Source organism: Podarcis cretensis (genome assembly GCF_951804945.1).
Source record: "Podarcis cretensis genome assembly, chromosome: 16".
NCBI classification, from domain to species: Eukaryota; Metazoa; Chordata; class Lepidosauria; order Squamata; family Lacertidae; genus Podarcis; species Podarcis cretensis.
The window spans coordinates 1,652,962-1,677,831 of NC_137186.1; the positions used below are offsets into that span (position 1 = coordinate 1,652,962).

The window sequence follows — 24,870 nt, forward strand, 5'->3', positions numbered from 1 at the left end:
TAACACATGCTTTGAACATGAACACCAAAATGCTTCCCTTAAAAAAAACCTGGAGATGTTAGGACTATATTTCATAGTAATCATGTTTGGTGCTCCTTGTTGTGGTCTTCACTGCAAAAGAGAGAGAACCCTGAAGATGCTGCGAGTCATTAGGAGAAATCGAGAAGTCCAAGCTGATTTCATGGAAAGCTGTTGTGATCCAGACTTCTGCCCCTATTTCCTTCTCATGCACACTGAGTATTGTGCAGGATACAATGATTTCCATTTCATTGGTTACATAGCAAAGAAACATCCAGAGGAGGAAAGGTTCACTTGGGCTGATCGGGTTTTAAAAATGATTCACATTACTTTCTTTCAATGTTTTGGATTAGGCAATGCAAATCCCTCTGTTGTGGCTCAGGCCTTAAGCAACTCAGGACTGTGACACATGTCTCAAACTTCAACACTTTCACACTGGCATCAGCAGAAGTCACACAAATCTTTTCCAAAGTACAAAACTTAAACAGACTGACAAATACTCACCGTTTCGCCACACAAGCTATTATAGCAACAATTATGGATTATTATTTTTTGAAGTGAAATAAGTAGACAGTTGCTTCTGTTGATTAAAAAAAATAAGGTTTTGATCCAGACAGTTTTAGTAGTTTAGCCTATTTCACTAAAGTAAGTACTATTATGAGTCTGAATCCAGCCCAGTATCTCACATATATTTTCTTTTGTCTGGATATTGAGAAGTCAATTAAACATAAATATTGTACATCAATGAGACTATTCTATGTTTCACTTCTTTCAAACAGTCTATTCTAAATATGAGTAAGTCTAGATCCAAACCGCAGTTCACATTGCATTTTCTCTACAGTAAACAAATAATAAAGAATGCAACAGTAACATAGGTCTTAGTCCAATAAATTACAGAATAATTTAGCCCATGTGTATTATTTTTCTTTATTAGATTCCTAGACTACCCTTCATCCAAAGATCACAGGGTGGTTTACAGTATAAAAACATAAAAATACATACCATAATAACAAAACCAATACACGCCCCCTCAGTATAAAAGGCCATAGGAATGAGTTATTTCTCCCTGGCTTAATTCCTGTCACTTACACATTGCTAATTTAAAATGGTCAAATAATTTAGAATATTTCATTGTTTTGTTCTTCTTAGCTGTTCCTTGTTGTTCAACTCAGGTCTCAACAGAATGATATAGAGCTTTGGAGAAAAGATACAAACCAGTAACCCAGCACTGGAGGCCAAGATGGAGAAAATCTCCACGGCAACCATATATTTCCCCCTTGTGCTGAGATAGGTTGGGACAAAGGTCAACCAAACACTGCAAAAGACCAACATACTGAAGGTGATAAACTTGGCTTCATTAAAACTATCAGGCAACTTACGGGCTAGGAAAGCGACACAGAAGCTGACAGTGGCAAGCAAACCCATGAAGCCCAAGATGCAGTAAAACATGGCAACTGAGCCCTCATTACATTCTAGTATAATTTCTTTAACAACTGAGTGCATGTTGAAATCTGGGAATGGGGTAGAGGTTGAGAGCCACACCGTACAAATAGTGGTTTGAATCAGGGAGGAGCCAAGAACAATGGAAACAGCCAGTCTCTTCCCCAACCATTTTCTCATTCGGGATCCAGGCATGGTGGCCATGAAGGCTAGAAAGACAATGGTGGTTTTGGCCAGAACACAAGACACAGCTCCCGTGAAGATAATGCCAAAAGCAGTTTGTCGAAGAAGGCATGTCAGCATTTTTGGTTGGCCAATGAAGAGCAAAGCAGAAAGGAAGGAGAGAAGGAGGAAAATGAGGAGAGTGTAGGTGAGATTCCGGTTGTTGGCTTTGACAATGGGAGTGCCCTGGTGCTTAACAAAGATGCCAAGCACTAAAGCTGTAAGGAATGAAAAGGAAAGAGCCAATATTGCCAAAGTCATCCCCAAAGCTTCTTCGTAAGACAGGAAACTAATGACCTTTGGAATGCATGAATCCTGGGCATTATTTGGATACTGATCCTCTGGACATTGCAAACAGTCATCCATGTCTGGAAAAGAAAACATAAGGTTTGAAATATGGGAGCCCTGTTTACAGCGGAATAATCAAGAATAAAGAAATAATAATAATCACTTGTTGGGGTAGCCAATATTAATTCTACAAAACCTAGAAAGATGTGTTCTTCCTAGTTGCGTGGCAAGTACCCTCCCCCTTGTGAAATGAAGACACAGGACACATTATTTTAGGACAGGGAAGAGAGGGCGGTTCCTGGGCACGCCGGCCTTAAATGTGCTAGGCCACGCCTCCCCAGCCCGCCGATTGGCGGGCCGGGTCGGTGATGCGCCCGAGGATTCCCCTACTCTCACGGGGGCCAACAGCCAGCCCCTGCGTGCGTGGGAGGGGGTGGGCTCACAACCCCACCTCCTCTCGAGCTCGGAAGTGGCTATGTATGACAAACATATCTCTGTCTTTCTTATGCATTTATATATTCAGGATAGTGTACTCAGAGATAGTAGGCGTGGAACCTAGTTGTGGATTCCACTCAGAAGGGGATACTATCCCTGGAAATTTCATCCAGTTCTTTAAAAAAGGGGGGGAGAGCGTTCCATAGATGGGGAGCCACTGCAGAGAAGACCCATTCTCATGTTACCACCCTCCTGGCCTCTCGAGGAGGTGGCACACGAAGGAGGGCCTCAGAAGATGACCTCAAGGTTCAGGCAGGTTCATATGCGAAGAGGCGGTCCTTGAGGTATTGCGATCCTGAGCCATTAAAAGCTTTATAGGTCAAAACCAGCACTTTGAATTGGGCCTGGAAACTAATTGGTAGTCAGTGCAGTTGGACCAGGATTGGTGTAATATGCTCAAACCATCTTGCTCCGTTGAGCAACCTGGCTGCTGAATTTGGCACTAGCTGAAGTTTCTGAACCATCTTCAGAGGCAGCCCTAAGTATAACACATTGCAGTAATCTAACCTAGAGGTTACCAGAGCATAGACAACAGTAGTTAGGCTATCCCTGTCCAGATAGGGGTGTAGCTGGGTCACCAGACGAAGCTGGGTCACTTTGCACTATCCATGCAAAGTAAAATTAAATAACACAGCATGTGCAAAGAGATAGCTAAACATCTTGAGGTTAAGTCATTTGTGAAAGTTTTCCATTATACTACTTACCCTTCTGGTTTGAGATCTTCCCTTCTGGACAGGGAAGGCAATCATAGCAGCAGAATGGCTCCCCTTCCTTCTTGGTTCGACTATAACCCAAATGGCAATTGTCGTTACAAAGAGAAAGGGGCAGTGCCTGGACATAAAATCATAGAAACATAGATGCTATAAACATGGTGTCCCCAGACTGACTCCAACATCGGCATCCCTTAGGACAGGTGTGGGGGACCTTCAGGTCTTGGCAATCCTTGCTGGGAATATGGGTGATGCAGTTCAGAAAAAGAGCTGGAGAGCTGAAGGTTCCTCACTCTTGCCTTAGGGGAAGGGCCATAGCTCAAGAGTAGAATATCTGCTTTGCATGCAGAAGCTCCTGGGTTCAATCCCAGGCATCTCCAGTTAGGGTTCAGAAAGACCTTGGTCTTGAGCCCCAGAGACCAGTTGCCAGTCAGTGTCAACTATACTGAGCTAGATGGGTCAGTTGTCTGACTGGTTATAAAGCCTCTTCCTGTGTTGCTATGTATATTGAATGGAATGTAAGAAAAGCAGTGTGAAGAAACATCTCATCATATCATGATCATGATTACCATTAAACTTATTTATTTCATTTATCACTTTGATGCAAAACAACCTGAAGGCATCTTACAATATACAGAATAAAGTAAAAATACAAGAATAGCACAAGAGGGTAAAAACATAACAAACAACAAAGCACTAAATAGCATCATGCACTAGTTCTCATAGAGTTGTATGCCTTATGTGGTCCATGCAATTAGGACAACTGCATGAGCAGGGTCTTCATTGCACCAAGTCCCTATAAACAGATAGCCATGTGCATATGTAAACAAACATGTTCTCATCTGCCACATGCAAACATGGCGGACACAATTAGCAATAGCACAGTTTGTGGCATGCTCCAAAGGGGGTGAGCCTACCTGCCAGTGTGTAAATGAAGATGCAAAGGAAGATGACTACAGACAGATGTTTTGCCATGACACTTTTTAGATAATGTGCCTGAACCGTACCTGGTTAAATCTGCTGGGCCACACAATTGCATCCTCATGAATGGTGAACTGTTTGCCCAAGGCGGCCTGTGGGTCTATCCCGCCAACTCTTACTTGAAGAATGGACTGGTTTGCGAATGTCACCCAGTTCATTATATCAAATGCAGACTCCAGTTCTCCATTTTGGTTGAAATAAACTTTTTCCCCAGCACTATTATTAAAGACGCTACTTCTCACCAAGTGGCTGAGCTAAATTCAGGAGGGGGAAAGAGGATGGGAATAGAAGGGTAATTAATAGCTATATAGGTAAAGATAAAGGACCCCTGGATGGTTAAGTGCGGCGACTATGGGGTGTAGCGCTCGTCTCACTTCAGGCTGAGGCAGCCAGAGTTTGTCTACAGATAGCTTTCCAGGTCATGTGGCCAGCATGACTAAACTGCTTTTGGCACAACAAAACACCATTACGGAAGTCAGAGTGCATGGAAACGCTGTTTACCTTCCCACCACAGCAGTACCTATTTATCTACTTGCACTGGTATGCTTTTGAACTGCCAGGTTGGCAGAAACTGGGACCGAGCAACGGGAGCTCACCCTGCCGCATGGACTCGAACAGCCAAACTTTTGATCGGCAAGCCCAAGAGGCTCAGTGGTTTAGACCACAGCGCCACCCATGTCCCCTATATATAACTAAGATATAGCAGGTTGATGATGAGGGATATGAAGAATGGGTCCTTCAACAAAAGATTTATAAAGACTAGTAGTAGATGCAATTGTAGTTATCAAGCACTAAAAGCCCCACATCTCCACCATCTTCTTTGTCATCACCTTCATTCCATCTAGAACAATGCTTAACAACCAAGCAGCACAAGAAAAGGAAGAAGGAAGAGTAAAAGCCTATCAAGCAGCCTTTACATCTTATGAACAAGTAAGGCTTGTTACTACATTTTTGTTTAGAATAAAGGAGGGTTAAGCTCCACCAACTGAAGGGATTTTTAAAGAGGTTTGAAGAATTCACAGGAGATAAGGCTGTCAGTGGCTGCTGGCCATCATGTCCATGTTCTGCTTCCATGGTTGAAGGCAGGATGCCTCTTTTCTAGGAATCAAAATTGGGGTGAGCCCTGTTGCAATCAGGTCCTATGGGCATCTGAATGGACATTGTGAGAAGAGGATGTTGGAGTAGATGGGTCATTGGCCTGATCCTGCAGGATCTGATTATGTCCTCAAGTAAGTGAATGCAGACAATTGACCTTCTGTATATGCTTTCTTATGGGACGCAGGTGGCGCTGTGGGTTAAAGCCTCAGCGCCTAGGGCTTGCCGATCGAAAGGTCGGCGGTTCGAATCCCTGTGGCGGGGTGCGCTCCCGCTGCTCGGTCCCAGCGCCTGCCAACCTAGCAGTTCGAAAGCACCTCCGGGTGCAAGTAGATAAATAGGGACCGCTTACCAGCGGGAAGGTAAACGGCGTTTCCGTGTGCGGCTCTGGCTCGCCAGAGCAGCGATGTCACGCTGGCCACGTGACCCGGAAGTGTCTCCGGACAGCGCTGGCCCCTGGCCTCTTAAGTGAGATGGGCGCACAACCCCAGAGTCTGTCAAGACTGGCCCGTACGGGCAGGGGTACCTTTACCTTTACCTTTATATGCTTTCTTAGTATATTATATTACTGCTGCTGCTGCTGCTGCTTTGGGAATTTGCTTAATTTCAGCAAGATTTTATATGAGGCATCTTTTCATGAAAAACAATTATACAAAAGACACAGGACATTCTGCAACAGCTGCCATTTGGCATTAAATAAAACTCCTGTTGCAATCTCCTGTTAGTGAGATGAACGGCCTATCCCCATTCAGGATGAGTCCTCACTGAGCTCCCTGGCAGCTTCTATTGAGAGATGTAAAACAGATTCATAAAACAGTGAATCATGTTTTCAACAAGACATGTAATTTGGTCTTTAGATGCTAACCACTAATAATAATAATAATAATTAAATTATTGCCTATTCAGGTTGAGTAAGTTAAAAAGTTAGGTGAAGATTAGGAAATAGAGTAAAATGCAAGAAACAAAATGTAAGGTGGTAGAGCACTAGTCAAGAAGGAGGGAAGTCATAGGCTCATTGCAGCCAAAAAGTCTGTTAATGAAAATATAAAGTGATGTAATAATAATATATGTAAAAATTAATAAAAATTGTTATATAGAAAAAAAGATGCCACCCACTGTTGGCGAGAACAGAAGCTTTTAAAACTCTCTGGATTCTTCCCCTTTTTATTATTTCCAAGGGTATGGGGAGCATTCCTGCATTATTGCGCTCCTGATCTTACCTTCCCCACCTGTTGATTCCAAAACTTCAGCCATCCTCCATCCACGATTGCTCTGTGTTTGAACTGAGATGAGTGTACGGCATGCAAGGCATGTGCCACAGCATAGACTGCATTGTAGATGCTGTAGCTGTGGCCAGTCATGCTCGCTTGAAAAATAGACCCCGGAAGAGTCTCCAGCTTCTCCTCCCCAGTGCAAATTTTGCCATCCTGCATATTTTCCCCAGAGTCAGGGAAATGGCACGCAAATGCCTTTTCCCAGTATACCTTCATAAAGCCATCTTCTTTTTCCAAGATGGGATTTCTCGTCTGAAAAAATTCCTGGAATCCCAAGACCTCCTTTGAGTGAATTGTGAAGGATAGAGCACCATGGAGGAAGTCAATGTCCTTATCTCTTTGAAAGGGAAGTGATGTGAAATCCATCTGGACTGTCATGATCCAAACTTTCCCTTTAGCCTTCATTGGTATACCTTCATATTCTGACATTTCAGGAACTGCTCTCAAAAGTGTCATGGAATCAATTTCACCGTGAATGAGCAACACATTGACAGTACTTCTCATGGCAATATTAAATGTCTCGAGTCCATCTGTAACCACGTCTGTAACACTGCTAGAATATGTAATTGTTGGAAATCTTTCCATGAAATCAAAGCAGATTCCTCTCAGGATAAATTTTGGAACCACGCTCTGTATAAACCTGTCTCCATTCTCGTCATTCACAGTCAACAAACCAGTCCATGTCCAACTGAAATGTAGCAATAACGTGAGAATCCCTTCATACTGATGGTCTAGATGTGGGAACATTTGGTGGTAGAAAGCAGCTTCAGTTTTCATTTTCCCCACTGGAGCAGAGCCATAGATGAGCTAAATGAAGGGTAGGAAATGAGGAGATGAGATACTTTTTAAAAAGGGTGAGGTGGTTTACCTTTTAACTTGTATTGGCAGCAGTTAAAATCCAACCTAGATTTCAGATTTGTTGCTGTTGTTGTTGAGTGCTGATGACCTGGGAGTTTTTCAGTTTTTCTCAAGCTTAAGAGAAAGTGTTGGAATTCAAAGGTATAAATATGCTGACCAGTTCTCTAACACAGAGGTTTCCAAACTTTTCATTGTTGGTGACACACTTTTTAGAGATGCATCATTTCATGGCACAGTAATTCAATTTTACTAGCAAACCAGAGCTTAAACTAACCCCTTTTCAGCCCTGGGAGGAGTGTGGGGAGCATTTGTGTGACATAGCGACACACTAACATGTTGCGACACACAGTTTGGAAAGCTCTGCTCTAAACCAACTGTCCTAGCAAATGAATTCACTTTGTCCTCACTTGTGAAACTATAGTGGCAGAAAGTATATACTGAAAGAGGGTTGTGCCAGTCTACTCAAACAATTGCGCATTTGCCTTTCGTGGTTGTGCCATGTCTTACATTACACTGGCATAGCAGGTCTTCCACCATATTCTGTTGTTGGATTAGAACTCCCATAATCTATGAGCACTGACCACGCTGTCTGGGGCTGATGAAAGTTGGATTTCAATCACATCTGAAGGACACCACACTGGCATATTTACTGTAGTCCCTCTGCCATTTTACTTCAAGCATAAGGTAAAGGTAAAGGTACCCCTGCCCGTACGGGCCAGTCTTGACAGACTCTGGGGTTGTGCGCCCATCTCACTTAAGAGGCCAGGGGCCAGCGCTGTCCGGAGACACTTCCGGGTCACGTGGCCAGCGTGACATCGCTGCTCTGGCGAGCCAGAGCCGCACACGGAAACGCCGTTTACCTTCCCGCTGGTAAGCGGTCCCTATTTATCTACTTGCACCCGGAGGTGCTTTCGAACTGCTAGGTTGGCAGGCGCTGGGACCGAGCAGCGGGAGCGCACCCCGCTGCAGGGATTCGAACCGCTGACCTTTCGATCGGCAAGTCCTAGGCGCTGAGGCTTTAACCCACAGCGCCACCTGCGTTCAAGCATAGATCAGCACAATTAGACACAAATATTTATATTAAGATATCTGTCCAGCTCTTCACCATTTATTTCCATGGCAGTTATCATATATTAACTAGAATCATAGAATCATAGAATCATAGAGTTGGAAGAGACCACAAGGGCCATCGAGTCCAACCCCCTGCCAAGCAGGAAACACCATCAGAGCACTCCTGACATGGTTGTCAAGCCTCTGCTTAAAGACCTCCAAAGAAGGAGACTCCACCACACTCCTTGGCAGCATATTCCACTGTCGAACAGCTCTTACTGTCAGGAAGTTCTTCCTAATGTTTAGGTGGAATCTTCTTTCTTGTAGTTTGGATCCATTGCTCCGTGTCCGCTTCTCTGGAGCAGCAGAAAAAAACCTTTCTCCCTCCTCTATGTGACATCCTTTTATATATTTGAACATGCCTATCACATCACCCCTTAACCTCCTCTTCTCCAGGCTAAACATGCCCAGCTCCCTTAGCCGTTCCTCATAAGGCATCGTTTCCAGGCCTTTGACCATTTTGGTTGCCCTCCTCTGGACATGTTCCAGTTTGTCAGTGTCCTTCTTGAACTGTGGTGCCCAGAACTGGACACAGTACTCCAGGTGAGGTCTGACCAGAGCAGAATACAGTGGCACTATTACTTCCCTTGATCTAGGTGCTATACTCCTATTGATGCAGCCCAGAATTGCATTGGCTTTTTTAGCTGCCGCGTCACACTGTTGGCTCATGTCAAGTTTGTGGTCAACCAAGACTCCTAGATCCTTTTTACATGTACTGCTCTCAAGCCAGGTGTCACCCATCTTGTAATAAGGGAAGTAATAAGGGAAAAGAGTAAAGGAAAACAAATGAAAAAGCATAAACACAGTGACAGTTGTAAAGGTACAGCTGATCTTCAGAACTTGCAAACTGCCATGCCTTCACCTCAAAAGAAGACCCAATGGTCTGGGTATTTTGACATAATGAGAGGTGCTCTGGGAGAATTTTACCTGTGGAATCTTGTAGATGCTCAGTATAGTTGCCATGTGGAGACAGACTTCAGAGTTAGAGCCTCCAATGACTGCTACGGGGTTATTCTGGAGGTCACACTTGTAGTTGGGAATGTATCTGCCATATGTAGAGAGGAGTTCCAAGGAGACACGATAGGTCCAGCTTGGGCTGAACTGACTGTTATAGATGTGGAAGCCCAGGGTGAGGTTGGGTAAGATTTGGGGGTTTACATTGATCTCCTTTACAGCAAATACTAATGCCAGGATATGTTGGTAGAGCTGTGTCATGATCCTGAAATGATAGTTATGTACATGCTGTGCCACAGTGCGTTTCCTTCTGGATGGATGGGACATCTGCTACACTTCAGCTGAGCTAATAATATTTTACAGATCAATCTATCTCTGTCTAGGGAAATCTGGAGGAACATTAGCACACACAGATTCCAGCCCTAAACTGGGGGACTAAGCCTTTAAAAAAAGAGTTTGACTTACACAATCCCTTCTGCTAATGCTGCTTCCACTGGGATGCTAGGTCATTTGAAGGTAACCCAATGGAGTATGGAATAGATCTCCATCTGCCCCAGCACTGCCATGCACCTGGAACATCTCCCCTTTGGGGGGCTTACCCTGGCCTTGTATGAGCCATGTGAGCTCCCAATTAGCTGGAAAGGGAGACTTAAATCACTATATCTCTGTCTGATCTGGGATGAGGGGTTTCAGCTGGCTGAGCCCAGGCTGATCCATCTTGAAGATCTTGGCTTTGAATTGCTCCTTAAGCTGCTGAGGAAAATAGGCTTGGGATGTTAGATTCATGGCTGCCACAACTAAAAAGACAAAAGGAAGGTGATGATTAATGTGGCTTAGATACAGGTATGATGCAATTATTTGACAAAGGCAGGGAAAGTTGAGCTGCCATTCTTCTCCCATTCACTGGATCTAACACTGATCTATGGGCCTGGCTCTTCCAGGGAAAATATAATAAATATGTGGTATCAGAGGATTTTAGAAAACAAATCTTACACAATGTCGTCAAAGAGGTCACTAGAAGGACATTTTCTGAAGTCTATTGAGTTGAAGAATATGTAGATCTGAGACATAATACCAGCAATGATGAGGTCTCCTGGCTGGTGGTACTTGTGAAGAATAGGAAGGGGATTACTGACGCTGCATTCAATATTAGGAATCTTGCATGTTACCTGAGGCAAAAGCACTGGTAGGCATAGTACAAATCCAACTATCTTGCATGAAATAATTCTTCTTGTACATAAATTCTCCCACCCCCACATTCTCCTTTGCTGAGTCCTGTACTGCAGCCTGCGCAGCCTGACTTAAGGAGACACTAGGGGCTGATTTGTGGCTCAGATGGTGCAGGATAAAGTCTGTGTTATCAGACTGACCAAGCGCTGGCTATCTCGTCATACCTTGGAAATATACAAGGGATATTAGTAGGATCCTCTTATTTTCGTTAATAATAATGCAGCTCATAGTCCCTTCATATGGGGAGAAGTGTCTTCTGTTCCTATGTTAATAATTACAAGGGTGATAATCACATTGTTATGGTTTTCAGGCACTTAGATGTGATGACTGCAATCATCCAGTTTATGTCATCGCCTAGTTGTGTTATGGAAATTAATGGGTCCAGGTGATGCAATTTGTAGCAAGAAACTAGATGGCTGTAACTATAGTAGTTAGGGGCCGATGATGTTTATATTCTCAGCTTTGCACAATCAGGGACCATTAAGCAAATAATATGCTAGATGCATGATACTTGAAAGTGAAGTTGGGCTGTCTGCTCTGTGTAGGTCTCAGAGGTCTATATGAATGGGGAGAATGAGTGTATTTTGTGGGTATTTTCCAGAGTTCAAAAGTAGCAGAAAAGTTTCAAAAGATTCCCTGTTAATAATATGATGTCTGAAATCCTCTCGAAAAAATATTGTGTGTGGAGGGAGTTTAATATCCTTGAGAACCAGCCCTAAGTTTGTATTCTCTGCAGTCCTGACTTCTGTTCATTTGTAATGAGGCGCCTAGGGAGCAAGGATCAACTCAGCAGACTCTCCACCTCTTCCCATGCCAGAGGTTGCCCACCTTGTAAGGTCTGCCGGAGACTATCCATTGCCTGCCCAGTGATGCAATGTAGAAACTTCCAAGCTTACTTAAGAAGAGTTTGACTTCTTCAACCCTGACTTGGTGGAGCGCTCTGTCACAAGAGATCAGGGCCCTGTGCGATTTGACATCTTTCCGCAGGGCCTGCAAGATGGAGTTGTTCCACCAGGCCTTTGGTCAGGGCTCAGCCTGACTCCCCTTTTCTTTTTGTATAAGAACTAATATGAAAGAGGCCTCTCACCATTCTCACAGGCCCATATAAGAACAGCGTAAACAGTTGGGCCTGATGAGCATTTACTGTTCCCAACCCTAACCCTGCAGAAAGCCATCTAATTAGACTTTAATGTGATTTTGACCTGTTTTTAGGAGGTAATTTAATTATTGTTTGATTTTATACTAATCTTATATATCTGATGTTAGCCGCCCTGAACCCGACTTGGGCCAGGGAGGGCGGGATATAAATAAGAGTTGTTGTTATTATTATTATTATTATTATTATTATTATTATTATTATTCAGGCCTTAAGGTCCTGAAAATCATAGACTGGTTAGCATAACTTCTGTCCTGGGAAGACTTGTAGAAAGTATGATCATTCAGTCAGTCATAATTTTATTTGTAGGCAGCCCTTCTACAAAAAACAATCAGGCTCCAAGTGTCTTACAACAAAGAAAACAGGAAGACATCTCAAAAAGTTTACTCATGGCTTTTCTAAAGTCATAGAATTCTAGTGGCTTCAATGATTCCTTCTTCTTAACTGCTCCTTGTTATTCAACTCAGGCCTCAGTATAATAATATAGCATTTTGGGGAAAATATGCAGCCAAGTATCCCAAAGCTGGAGGCCAAGATGGAGAAGATCTTGACAGCCACCATGTATTTTCCTTTGGTGCTCAAGTACGTTGGGACAAAGGAAAGCCAAACGCTACAAAAGACCAGCATGCTGAAGGTGATGAACTTGGCTTCATTAAAACTGTCAGGCAACTTCCGGGCTAGGAATGCCATGATGAAGCTGAACATGGCCAGGAAGCCCATAAAGCCCAGAGCACAATAGAACATGAAGGGTGATCCTTCATGACATTGCAATACAATCTCTTTGGTCACTGAATGCATGTCTAAATCTGGGAACGGAGGAGATATTGCTAGCCACACAATGCAAATGGCGACTTGTGTAAGGGAGCAGGAAAGAACAATGGAAATGGACAGTCTTTTTCCTGCCCACATCCTCATCCTGCTCCCTGGTTTGGTGGCCATGAAAGCCAGAACTACAAGGATGGTTTTGGCCAACACACAAGAAATGGCCACTGAAAAGATTATGCCAAATGCGGTTTGTTGAAGAAGACAGGTGAGACTTTCAGGCTGGCCAATGAATAGCAAAACACAAAGAAAGGAGAGCAGGAGGGAGAGAAGGAGAAGGTAGGTGAGGCTCCGGTTGTTGGCTTTGACTATGGGAGTGTCCCTGTGCATAATGAAGATTGCCAGCACCAAAGCTGTGATGAAAGACAAGGAAAGAGCAGAACCGGTCAAAGTGATTCCCAAAGGTTCTTCATACGTCAGGAAGGTTATGTATTTTGGAATACATGAGTCCTGGTCATCATTTGGAAACTGATCTTCTGGACACTGGAAACAGTTCTCTGTGTCTGGAAAAGAAAACATCAGATCTGAAATAATCAAATCTAAATATGAGGAAGACCTGGATGAATGTTGTCAGGTTAAAAATGGAAATATAAATATTTGAAAGATGTTGTTCTCACAGATAAGCAACCCAGCAGCACTGGGTGCTCAGTTCTGTCAATGAATATGTCTTTCTCTACTACTTCTTGTTGGGGAGGAGTAGAACAAACTACTTCTCCTCTTGGTCTGGGGAAGGGCAGCCTTGCCATCTCCACTGACTGCTGAAGGATCAGCTGCAGGGACCACTGTTAACCCTTTCCCTGTCAGCAAGAACATTCTGCACCAACTATACAAAGGCAGTTGACAGCACCAATTGTCAATTTCTTTGTACTGCAGAGCTGCAAGAAAGCACACTTTGGCTCAATCAATCACATAGAAGATTTTGAGCTGCTGGGTCTGGGATGAGTACATGTAGCTTGGTGTTCTTTTGCATTTCACCTCAAGAGGCAATAGACTGAAAGGTGGGGCATAAGTCTTTAAAACGAATGAATGAGTTTGGTCTGTGTCACTTTGACATTACCTTTTGAAAATTGTGGCATTCCACTGTTGATATTTTATTGTTAGATTCCTTTAAGATGTTTTACAGGAAGCAATTCATGAATGGAATTCATGTATCATGTGTGATGTCTTCCAGGTGCAAAGATTCAGGATGTGGTAGAGAAATTGCCAAGTCTTGTAAAGCCCTCTCACCACAATCCTTTCCTTCTGATCCATGTGGGTACTAACAATACTGCCGCAACAACTTTCAATGTATAGCAAGGGGCTGTGCGACTTGGGGCAGGAAGCTGAAGAGCCTTGAGGCACAGGTGGTCTTTTCATAACTCCTTCCTGTTGAAGGTCATGGCCCAGGAAGAGAGAGGAAAATACTGGAGGTAAACCACTGGCTGTGCAGGTGGCATCATCAGGGAGGGTTTGGCTTCTTGGACTGGGCTATGCTGGCTACATGTCAGTTTATCAGATTGCATCTTCATTCATATTAGCAGCTACCACCACCATTGTAGAATTGTGAAACACTTTTTTGACACAAGGGAAATGACTATCTCTATATCCTGATGTCAATATCCCTGATAAACTGTGTGCATGATATTTCTTACCCTTCTGGTTTGAGATCTTCCCTTCCGGACATGGAATGCAATCATAGCAGCAAAATGGCTTCCCTTCCTTCTTGGCCTTCTGATACCCCGGGTGACAATTGTCATTGCACATAGAAAGGGGCCGTGCCTGTCCATACATGAAAGAAAAGAATGTTTTAATTTCTGCAAGTTTGTACCTCAAGGGCTATTGGAAATCAAGGAGGATTTTGTATCATTTTGCAATCTGGAGCAAGCCTCCCTTTTCTGTACCTGCTGGATTATACCTGAATCAGATAATTTCTTGTTTCTTTCTTTCTTTCTTTCTTTCTTTCTTTCTTTCTTTCTTTCTTTCTTTTTCTACCTGCTTGACATGCTTGCTTAAAACATTTGACCAAAAAAATTCAATCCAAGGTTCCCAGAGCGACCTGTGAACCACAGAATGCTTGACTATAGCACAACCTGAATGGCCTTTACCTGATTAAAGCTCTTGGGCCACACAATAGCATTCTCCGAAATGGTGAATGTTTCTTCCCGTGGTGCCATGGGGTCTATCTTTCCAACTCTGGCTCTCAGAAAGGACTGGTTTGGGAATGTCACCCAGTTGGTGATATCAAATCCTGTTTCTAACTCTCCATTTTTATTGAAGGAAATTGTTTCACCAGAACTGCTGTTAAATGAGGCGCTTCTTACAAAGTGGTTGAGCTAAATTTTGGAAGGAAATATAAGAACAAGAAGATTGGGGTGTTAAAGGATATGGGTAATGAATCTGTATTTTGGTGGAACCTCAGATATACCAGAGGATGATCGACAAAGCCTAGCATCATGTTCTCACACTGACCAACCAGGTATCCATGGAAAGCTTGGGAGCCGGAACAGAGTGCAGAAATATTGTCCTCAGTGTGGTTCTCAACAGTTAGTAGTCAGAGGCATACGGACTCCAACTGTGGAGGTAGAACATAGCCTTTATATCTAGCAGCATCTGTTAGCTCTTGAGTTCAACTTGCTCCTCAGGATTCAACTCATATGAATAAAGCATATTGTGAAGGGGGGGGGGATAGACCAGTAACTGTTTTGGAGCTGGCTCTTGAAGGCTGAGGAAAAGAATAAGTTAGGGGAGGGTCTACACATCCATCTCTAGGTCCTATTTAAAAGAATGGGTGCGCTATAAATAATCTCTACATAGGGAAAGACAAACTCGGTGATAGAGCATGTGCTATGCATGCAGCACATCCCAGGTCCAGTCTCTGACATCTCCAGGTAGGTCTGGCAATGTCCCAAGGAGCTGCCAGCCAGTGTAAACAAGACTGAGCTAGACAGACCGATGGTCTGATTCAATATAATTGGCCTTCCTCTGTTTATTCATGTTATTTAAGTTTGATAAACTTAACAAAATGGAATCTATGACAGGACTGAGAGCAAAACTGTGTGATGACACTTGGAGTTGACAGAAAAGTTGGAGGACATGAAGCCAGGATTAGCCTAAATCCTTTCTTCCTGTGTGACACTTCTAATGAAAGTTATTACATAGACACACACCCATGACACACACTAGCTTCCATCAATACGAAGAAATGATCAAATTCCCTCTGAACCACTGCAAAAATCCTAGCACCTATTATTTACAGTTTTTAAAAGGAATACAATGCCAAGTGATGCATTCAATTTCTTAAGGGATTTGGCTGTTAGATGCAAAATAGCCTTGATAGACAGCTTTATACGCTGTCTGGATTCCACTTTTTGTTCTCCCAGATATGGTGGTGTTTCCTGCATAAGTTTCCTCAAGACATTACCTTCCACAGCTGTTGACTCAGAAGCTTCATTCTTCCTTCATCCACCAATGCTCTGTGCTTGAACCTCGATGAATGCATGGCATGCAATGCATGTGCCACAGCAAAGACAGCAGTGTAAACACTGTAGCTGTGGCCTGTCATGCTCATTTCAAAAACAGAGGCAGGCAGAGTCTCCAGCTTCTCCTTCCCACTGCAGATCTCACCATCCCGCCTGTTGACCATAGGTCTCGGGAAAAAACATTTAAATGCTTCTTCCCAAAATACCTTGATAAAGCCATATTCTTTGTCTGAAGTAGGGTTTCTCATCTGGAGAAATTTCTGGAAAGCTGACACTTCCTTTGAATGGACAGCAAAGACTATTGAACCATGGAATAAGCCTATGTCCCAAGTCCTTTGGAAGGGAACTGATGCGAAATCCATCTGAGTTGTCATAATCCAGACTTTATCTTTTCCTTTTACTGATGTGTCCTCAAGTTGTGAATACTCGTGAAACATTCTCAAAATTATAATGGTATCAATTTCCCCCTGAATGATCACCGCATCAGCAGTGCTTCTCTTGACAATATTGCTTGTTTCCATCCCTTCTGACACTATGACAGCAATGTCATTGGAGTTAGTCATTACTGGGAATCTTTCAATGAAATCAAAGCAAATCCCTCTCTTGACAAACTGGGGAAGTATGTTGCTTACAAATGTCTCTCCATTGGCATCGCTCACAGACAGCACCCCAACCCACGTCCACCTGAAATGCAGCAGTAGTTGGAGAATCCCTTTATACTGATGAGCCACATCTGGGAACATCTGGTGGTAGAAAACAGTCTGGGTTGTCTGCTTGGTCACTGGAGCAGAGCCATATATGAGCTGAAGAAATGAAAGGAGGACAAAAGAGCAGGAAATTTCCAAAATTAAAGGGGGAGGGGATAATTCTGTGTTGTTTCATTCTGTTGAAGTTGTAGGCCAATCATTAAAGAAGATTTTAACCTTGATTAAGAAGTCTGCATTTATTGAATGCTGCTGAGAATTTCAAGTGTATGTGTTTGTGAGGTACAAAGAGGCTGAGCATTCATATACACCAGGATTAGGACACCCCAGACCCTGCTTTGGACAGTGTGACCTGCCAATGCTCTCAAGCTAGCCCTGGAACAACCACCCCACTAGCTCTGCTACACACCTTCAACAGAGGTCTGGAAGGAAGATTCAGAGGGGTGCCTGTAAAAAGACTTATCCTACTGTACAAAGGTAACATTTACATTCATTGCACTACCACTTTTGCCTCTCACCTCAACCATCAATTGCAGAGCTCTCAAAAGGTTGCTCAGGAGGGAATATGGTCCTTGGGCTGGAAAATGTTCCCCATTTCTGCTATGCTTCCCCAGCTATGCTTGGAGAGAGTAGGGTCAAAAGCAACGCTTAATATTAGATTACAAAATAGAACCATATTAATTTAGTTTGACTTGATTTCATTTCCAAGCAAGGAGGAACATGGTCAAGGACTCAGGATATTGGAATAGTTTAATTGCTTCTACTTGGTAAAATGAGGGTCATTTTTTTGCAAGCTTGTCTTGTTTAACTATCATTTCTATGCTATTATTGGTTCTATTTGCTACTTTTAAAGCCTTCTCATACCTGCGGTTTATTTGTTTGGGGTTTATTTTATGTCTGGATTTGTCTGACAGTGATCTATAAGTGTATATACGTTATATATAATGTCATCAGATCTTGTCTTGCAGTTTGCAGAATCACTTATTTTTTTATTTTTTTTTAATAAAACTATTCTTAAAAATTTGTTCTCTCATTCTTGCCTTTACTCTCCCATTCTGAAAGAGTGTTGAAGGATACCTTCCTCAAAAACATCAGACCTTCATTTCCCATGTGAACTTCACCTCCATAATATGAAGGTGTACAAGATAAGCAAAGAGAACTTTGTACTTCTGTGTACATTAACAAACATTGCTGCTTATTTACAATTTTTCCCTGGAGAAAACCTACAGTTCCTTCCATATCCCTCCTCTGAGTTTGAAATATACAAGGCAAAGAGGAAATGCAAGTCCTTAAGACAGGTTTCTTGGGACTGACATATATAGCTAACTTATAAGTTAAGTAGTGGAGCTTTCCCAGGAGGAGTGGACCTCTTCAGACTCAATGTCTGTGAGAACATCAGGCTGATCCTTTCCCCTTTTACATTTAAACATTTAATTCCCTTCTCTACTGATCGCTCAACACATTAAAATAATCTGTATTCTGAAGACAAGGATATATTCAGTACTTAATTTTTCTGAATGTACAAACTGACCTTGAAAACCACCTAAAAATACTTCGAATCACCAAAACACAAGTGAAAATTACTTGTTATCCTCCCATGCTCTGGTGCACGCCATACCTGTGGGATTTTGTAGATGCGCAGGATGTCTGCCATGTGGAGACAAACTTCAGAAATGGGCCCCCCAATGACAGCTACTGGATTATTGACATTATCACATTTGTAGTTAGGGATGAATCTGCCCTGGGTGGAGAAGAGCTCCAGTGAGGCCTGATACGTCCATCTAGGATTGAAATAGCTATTGTAGATATGGAAGCCCAAGGTGAGATTAGGCAAAATCTTGGAATTTTCATTGATCTCCTCTACAGCAAATATCAGTGCCAGGACATGCTGGTAGATCTGTAGCATGACCCTGAAATGAGAGAATTGGAGGATTTACAAATTATTTCCATCCCAAGGATGAAGAACCGTTGTCATGCACAGTTGGCTTTTTGTCACATGGGCTCAGCCACCCAGTACTATTTTGAGAGAACCTGTATGCAAAGTTCTCATTGAAAGTTGCCTGCCCCCGTCATATTTTGGAGATTCAAATTTCTTAGCACTGTTTTCAGAATGGCACCGGTGGATTCAGAATTTGACATTGTCTCATTTCTAAAAACATATCCATACACACCAATTGCACCTTATAAAATGAGAGTGTGTAGAATCCCTGAACTATCAGAAAAAATTAAAAATGGACCATTTTTAACCATACCTCACCTTCCATTTAAGAACAGTGGCCTAGTTTTGATGGCTACAATAGTGAACTTTGCGCTACCTTCTTTCCTTGTAAACCACTTAGAGGTTCTATTTCTATATTTCTATATAATTTTTCTGTGATCTTAGGGTTGGAGGTTGCCATTAAAATCAAAATACAAAATTTAGCTAAGTTTCGATAGAATAGAGAAAGTTCTGGGGAGATTAATTTGGGATCTTATGTCCTTATTTGGGTGGGGGTGTTAAACATCAGGAGAGAACATGGGCTAATGTTTCATCTGAGCTGCTTCTCGTTGAAAAATAATGAGAGTTTTATGACTCAATAATTTAGCTAGTTTACTAGTAAGGGTAGCATCTCCCCTTTTTAAATAATTGTGCTTCCAAATATCGATGATCATTTTGGACTGTGGCTATTTATAATCTGTAGAAGCTGGTTGTTGGATAGCAAACTATTTTTAAGGCGAATTTTAATGTATTGAATGCCAATTATTTCAATATTTTGTGTCCAAGAAAATCAGAGGCAGGTGGAAGTTAAGATCACCACTGGATGTCCCTGCAACACCATTAGTTAAATCACTCCTTTGATGGTAATCACAGTTTTTAGAGGTTTTAACCTTAGATCTATCTTTTCCAGAGCTCAGTCACATAGCGGCCAACCAGATACTCATGGAAAACCCACAAGCCTCCATGGGATTCCTAGGACAGGCTATTTAATATATCGGGCAACCCAAATCCCATTTGCAAACTAGAAACACATACCAAACACACAGGGCAACCTATTCTATTGGCAATAATACAAGGCGCCTTTCAAGATTAATTTCAGTGGAGCAAGGGGGGAACCCTGTGGGCACCAGGGAAGATCTCTGGGGGTGCATGCATACCCCACAGGGCCACGTTGGTGATCCGTATAATGGAAAGTTTGAAAATCTTACAAAGTTCCATCAAAGAGGTCCATTGAGGGACATTCTATGAACGTTATTGGTTTGGAAAACATGTACATCATAGACACGATGCCAGCAATGGTGAGATCTCCTGGATGGTGGAACTTATGAAGAATAGGAAGAGGGTCACTGGTGCCACATTTGACACCTGGAATCTTGCACACTACCTGAGGCAAAAACACTAGTACTAATACTACAGATGCCACTAACTTGCAAGAAAAAAATTCTTCTCCACACCCATTCATACTCATTATCTTCAAGCATGGCTTGAATGGACACACAGTTGCTTGATGCACATCTCAAACTGCACAAGATAAAGTATCAATGATCAAACTGACAAGAGCCCTGACTCTCTCTAGCTCCAGCATGGAATGATACAAGGTTTATTAACAGCATACTTCCTTCTTCTGTGCATGGTTTTGCTGCTGATTAGTACTGAAGCTCCTTTGGGACTTTGTGGAAAAGTAGAAGTCATCATGTTTAATTTGATAGTTAGGAAGAACAATAATTGCCTATTTAGAATCACAGATTCTGTGAGACGATGAGGACAACATGTTTATCTGATCTCAGCAGGTCTTCTGTGGTCTTCATCACATGGACAGCAAGAGAGGCATCAGCTTGTAATAACCAAGAGCAACTGAAAAGCCCCCCAGAAAACAAGTGAGCCTGGAATAAGAATAATCAACCACAAACGACTTTTTTGCAAAGTCTACATAAAAAGTCTCATATTTAGAAGTTTTTTTAAAGAAAGAAATACTTTTGGAAATCCAGGTGAAAACTTCAATGGCCATTGAGTAACCAGCATGGTTAGATAAGAGTTGAATATATTAGCAAGAAATGCACAGGGTTGTATTCAAAGTCAGTAATTGTCAGGGGCTCAGGAGCAGAAGCACAGGGAAGAGGGGAGATGGAGAGCGAAGGGGAAGAATCTGAGGGCAGCGTAGGAGAAGATGACAGTGGCCCGAGAGATTCCATGAGCCTCTCCAGCGAATCGGAAGATTCACGGAAGGTGGCGCCGGTGGCCAGGGCAAGGGGGGTCCCAAGGGGGACACTCCAGAAGCAAGGGACCAGCGGGGACTCCCAGAGCAGCAGTTGGAGATCAGGACCAGCTTCCCCACCTGAGCATAGTGGGGGGGAAGAGTCCCAGGTATCGGGGGTAGCGTCTCCCCCAGCAGGGAGAGAAGAGGAGTCAGGGCTGACCACGCCTCCATCGGAGAGTCAGGCAACGGAGGGGAGGTCAGGTCCGGCTAGCATCCCGGAAGAGGGAAGCAGTGACAGAAGCAGTGTAACGGTCAGGAGGAAGGTCACTGGGTTGGCGCGAGAGCCAAGTTCAAAAGTACAGGCGCGCGGGGCAGCAGAGAACGAGGATTGGGAGCCGGGTCCTAAAGCCCGCCAGAGACAGGGGGAGGAGTCAGGGGACTCAGCGTCAGAAGAGTCCAGAAAGGGGAATGTCCCAGCGGACAGGAGGACGCAGAGGAGAAGAAAGCAGAGGAAGAGGTGGAGCAGGGCGAGAATCTTAAACTGGTGTCAGGGGGGAGGAGATTCAGACGGAACTTCGGCGGTCTAGGGTTTAAGACGTAGAGCTGCGCGCTACGGCTTTGGAATGGAAACTGAACTTCAATAAAGACTTTTGTATATAACGACGACCTGGCGTTGGTCCTCTGTGAGCTGGGACCTTGGGCAGCTCTGACAGTAATGTTTAGAGCAGACCCATTTACATTAATGGAATAACTAATTTAGGTCCATGAATTCAATGGGTCTACTCTGAGTATGACTAATGTTGGATACAACCCATAGTATCAGGCACCAGAAACATGTAGTCAATTCACTAGATTTGCAGTCTGGAGAATGATCAAGATGTGCATCTACTGAGCATACCGATAGAACCACCATCCTGCTGAATCACTCAACGAGAGCATTAATATCGTATTTCATGGTGCTGCTGTCAAGAGAATAGCATGTAGATCCAACATAACTGTCAGCAGACATAGCCAGTTTGGGGTTTAGGAAGACCTTGATCTTTATGCTTTAGCTACTGGCAGGTGATCAAAAGTAGAGGGAATGTGCAACTTCTGAGAAGAAATGAAAACCAATAGAGACAACAGATACACATGTGCAATGGAGCTCACAGACAAATTTCAGTGCGGTGGCTGTAATCTCCAGACTGCTTGTGATATGGATGTTAAATGGACTGATTTGTTCTCTAGCACATCTCAGTTCTGTTACGTCCTGCTCACTCTCACAGCTAGAGATGCAGAAGCCTATACTTGTATAGGTTTCAAAAGAGTGAACAAAAGAAAAACACCTTAAAAATGAGACCTTAAGGAGAGGGAAATAGTATAAAATAGATTTACAAGATCTGTATTTTTATGTGGCATTAAAAGCTACCACCTGACTCACTCTTTTATACCTACAATACTTCAAAATCGGAATGTGAACCATAGACACATAGAACTGTTGGAAGGGACCCTGAGGATCATAACGTCCAACCCCCTGCAAGGCAGGAATATGCAGCTGTCCTGTATGGGGGTCATTCCTGCAACCTTGGCATTATCAGTGCCACACTCTAACCAACTCCAGGTCCACAGTCATGCAATTAACCAGAATATTGAAAAAGTCAACCAAGCACCTGACCCATTTATATACTTGTTGCTTTGGTAGCCCACCTTTCCTCCCAGGAATTCCAGGTAGCATATGTGTTCTGTGTACCTTCCCCATGTTTTATTCTCACAACCAGGGTTGTTGTTTTTTTTACAGCTGGAACTCAGTTCCAGCACCTCTCAGGTGGGTGCCATTGCCATTATAAGTTATTGAACCCAGAAATTAAGAGAGACCTAGAAAGCTGGACAAGATTGAAACTTTCCTTGTTAGGCCGAATCGCTGCTATAAAGATGAATGTATTGCCAAAAATGCTGTTCTTGTTTCAAACTTTGCAAATTGTGGACAAAACAGAGTGCTTTCGGAAGTGGCAGAGAGATATTTCTAAATTTGTCTGGCAGGGCAAAAAGCCCAGAATTAAGTTTAAGATATTAACTGATGCGAAAGAAAGAGGGGGCTTTGCCCTGCCAGACTTAAGGTTGTACTATGAAGCTGCAGCTTTCTGCTGGCTAAAAGATTGGCTGCTTCTCGAAGACACTGATGTATTAGATTTGGAAGGTTTTAATAATGCTTTTGGTTGGCATGCATATTTATGGTATGACAAGGTTAAGATCAATAAGACTTTCAAGAACCATATTGTCAGAAAAGCAGTGTTTAATGTCTGGACAAAATACAAAGACTTATTGGAAAACAAAACTCCAAGGTGGCTTTCACCATTGGAAGCTAAGGCCCGGAAAAGACTCAATATGGAGGCCAAATGGCCGAAGTATTGGGAAATATTAGAAAAAGATGGAGATAATTGGAAATTGCAGAGTCAGGAGAAAATGAAAGACAAAGTGCGAGATTGGTTACACTACGCTCAGATTAAAGAAGTTTTCAAACTTGATAAAAAGTTAGGATTCCAGGTGGAAAAATCGAAGCTAGAAATGGAACTGTTAGAGCCTAAGACTAAGGTACTTTCAAAAATGTATAACTTGCTGTTGAAGTGGAATACACAAGATGAAACGGTTAAATCGGCTATGATAAAGTGGGCACAAGACATTGGATATAACATTATGTTTGAGGACTGGGAGAGGTTGTGGACTACTGGGCTGAATTTTACTGCATGTAATGCTTTGAAAGAAAATGTTATGAAAATGATATATAGATGGTACATGACCCCAGTCAAACTTGCAAAAATATACCATTTGTCTGATAACAAATGTTGGAAATGTAAAGAAAGTGAAGGAACATTCTTTCACCTCTGGTGGACTTGCCCTAGAGTGAAGGCTTTCTGGGAAATGATATATAATGAGCTGAAAAAGGTATTTAAGTATACCTTTCCTAAGAAACCAGAGGCCTTCCTTTTGGGTATTGTCGGCCAGAACGTGTTAAAGAAGGACCGAACATTTTTTATGTACGCAACAACAGCAGCAAGGATACTTGTCGCTAGGCATTGGAAAACTCAAGATCTACCCACACTGGAAGAATGGCAGATGCAACTGATAGACTATATGGAACTGGCTGAGATGACTGGCAGAATCCGAGACCTGGGAGAAGAGACGGTGGAAGAAGACTGGAAAAAATTCAAGATTTATCTACAAAAATATTGTAAATTGTATGAATGTTAAGAAGGATGCGAGAGTATAAACAACTTGGCACCATTAAGCTAGATGAAGTGAATTATGAAGATAAGCTAAATTTAAGAAAGGATAAAAAATTTCGGAAGTTGTAGGTTATATTTAAATTTTTTAAGATTTGAATAAAGGATAGTTAAAATCAGAGATATAACATTGGAAAAGTAGATAATAAGAATAGAAATAAGGGGATAAATTTGCTGGAAAAAAATTTATAAACAGGAACGCAGGAGCGGGAGATGTGAGGGAGTCCAAAGAAGTGAAGAGAACTATGTCAAGAGATGTTATATTGTATTGTTTATTGGCATTGTAATTTTAAACAAAACTGTTAATAAAAATTATTAAAATATATATATATATATAAGTTATTGAACCAATTACAGTTGCTGAAAGGCACTTCTAGCCTCTGACACTACCTGAGACTTCAGGAAAGTGCAAATTAGGTGCACTGGGCTTTCAGCGTAAACCAAATCAAATTCCCCACTCTCCCTAGAAAGAATATCACAGACCCAATCAGTTTGTATCATAGAGGCAGAGAGAGAAAACACTTCAGTGTGTATATACATTTATTCCTGATTGCGGAGTTTAACAAATGCAAACACATGGGGGAGAAAATAATTACTGTATTAAAATGACAGAAGATCTT

General features: G+C 42.5%; 2 protein-coding genes across 2 annotated transcripts in view; both read right to left on the reverse strand.

Moving 5' to 3' along the window:
* The window catches only part of LOC307205699 (uncharacterized protein), a 330,448-nt gene that overhangs the window by 285,105 nt on the left and 20,473 nt on the right, over positions 1-24,870 (reverse strand). The gene's annotated exons all lie outside the window — the stretch shown is intronic.
* On the reverse strand, positions 1,147-9,706 carry LOC307205228 (vomeronasal type-2 receptor 26-like; the record flags this gene model as incomplete). The annotated part of the gene is made up of 5 exons (XM_079957424.1): positions 1,147-2,048; positions 3,168-3,294; positions 4,181-4,408; positions 6,734-7,330; positions 9,419-9,706. The coding sequence occupies 5 exons, from the start codon at positions 9,704-9,706 to the stop codon at positions 1,147-1,149; spliced, it is 2,142 nt and encodes a 713-aa protein (XP_079813550.1).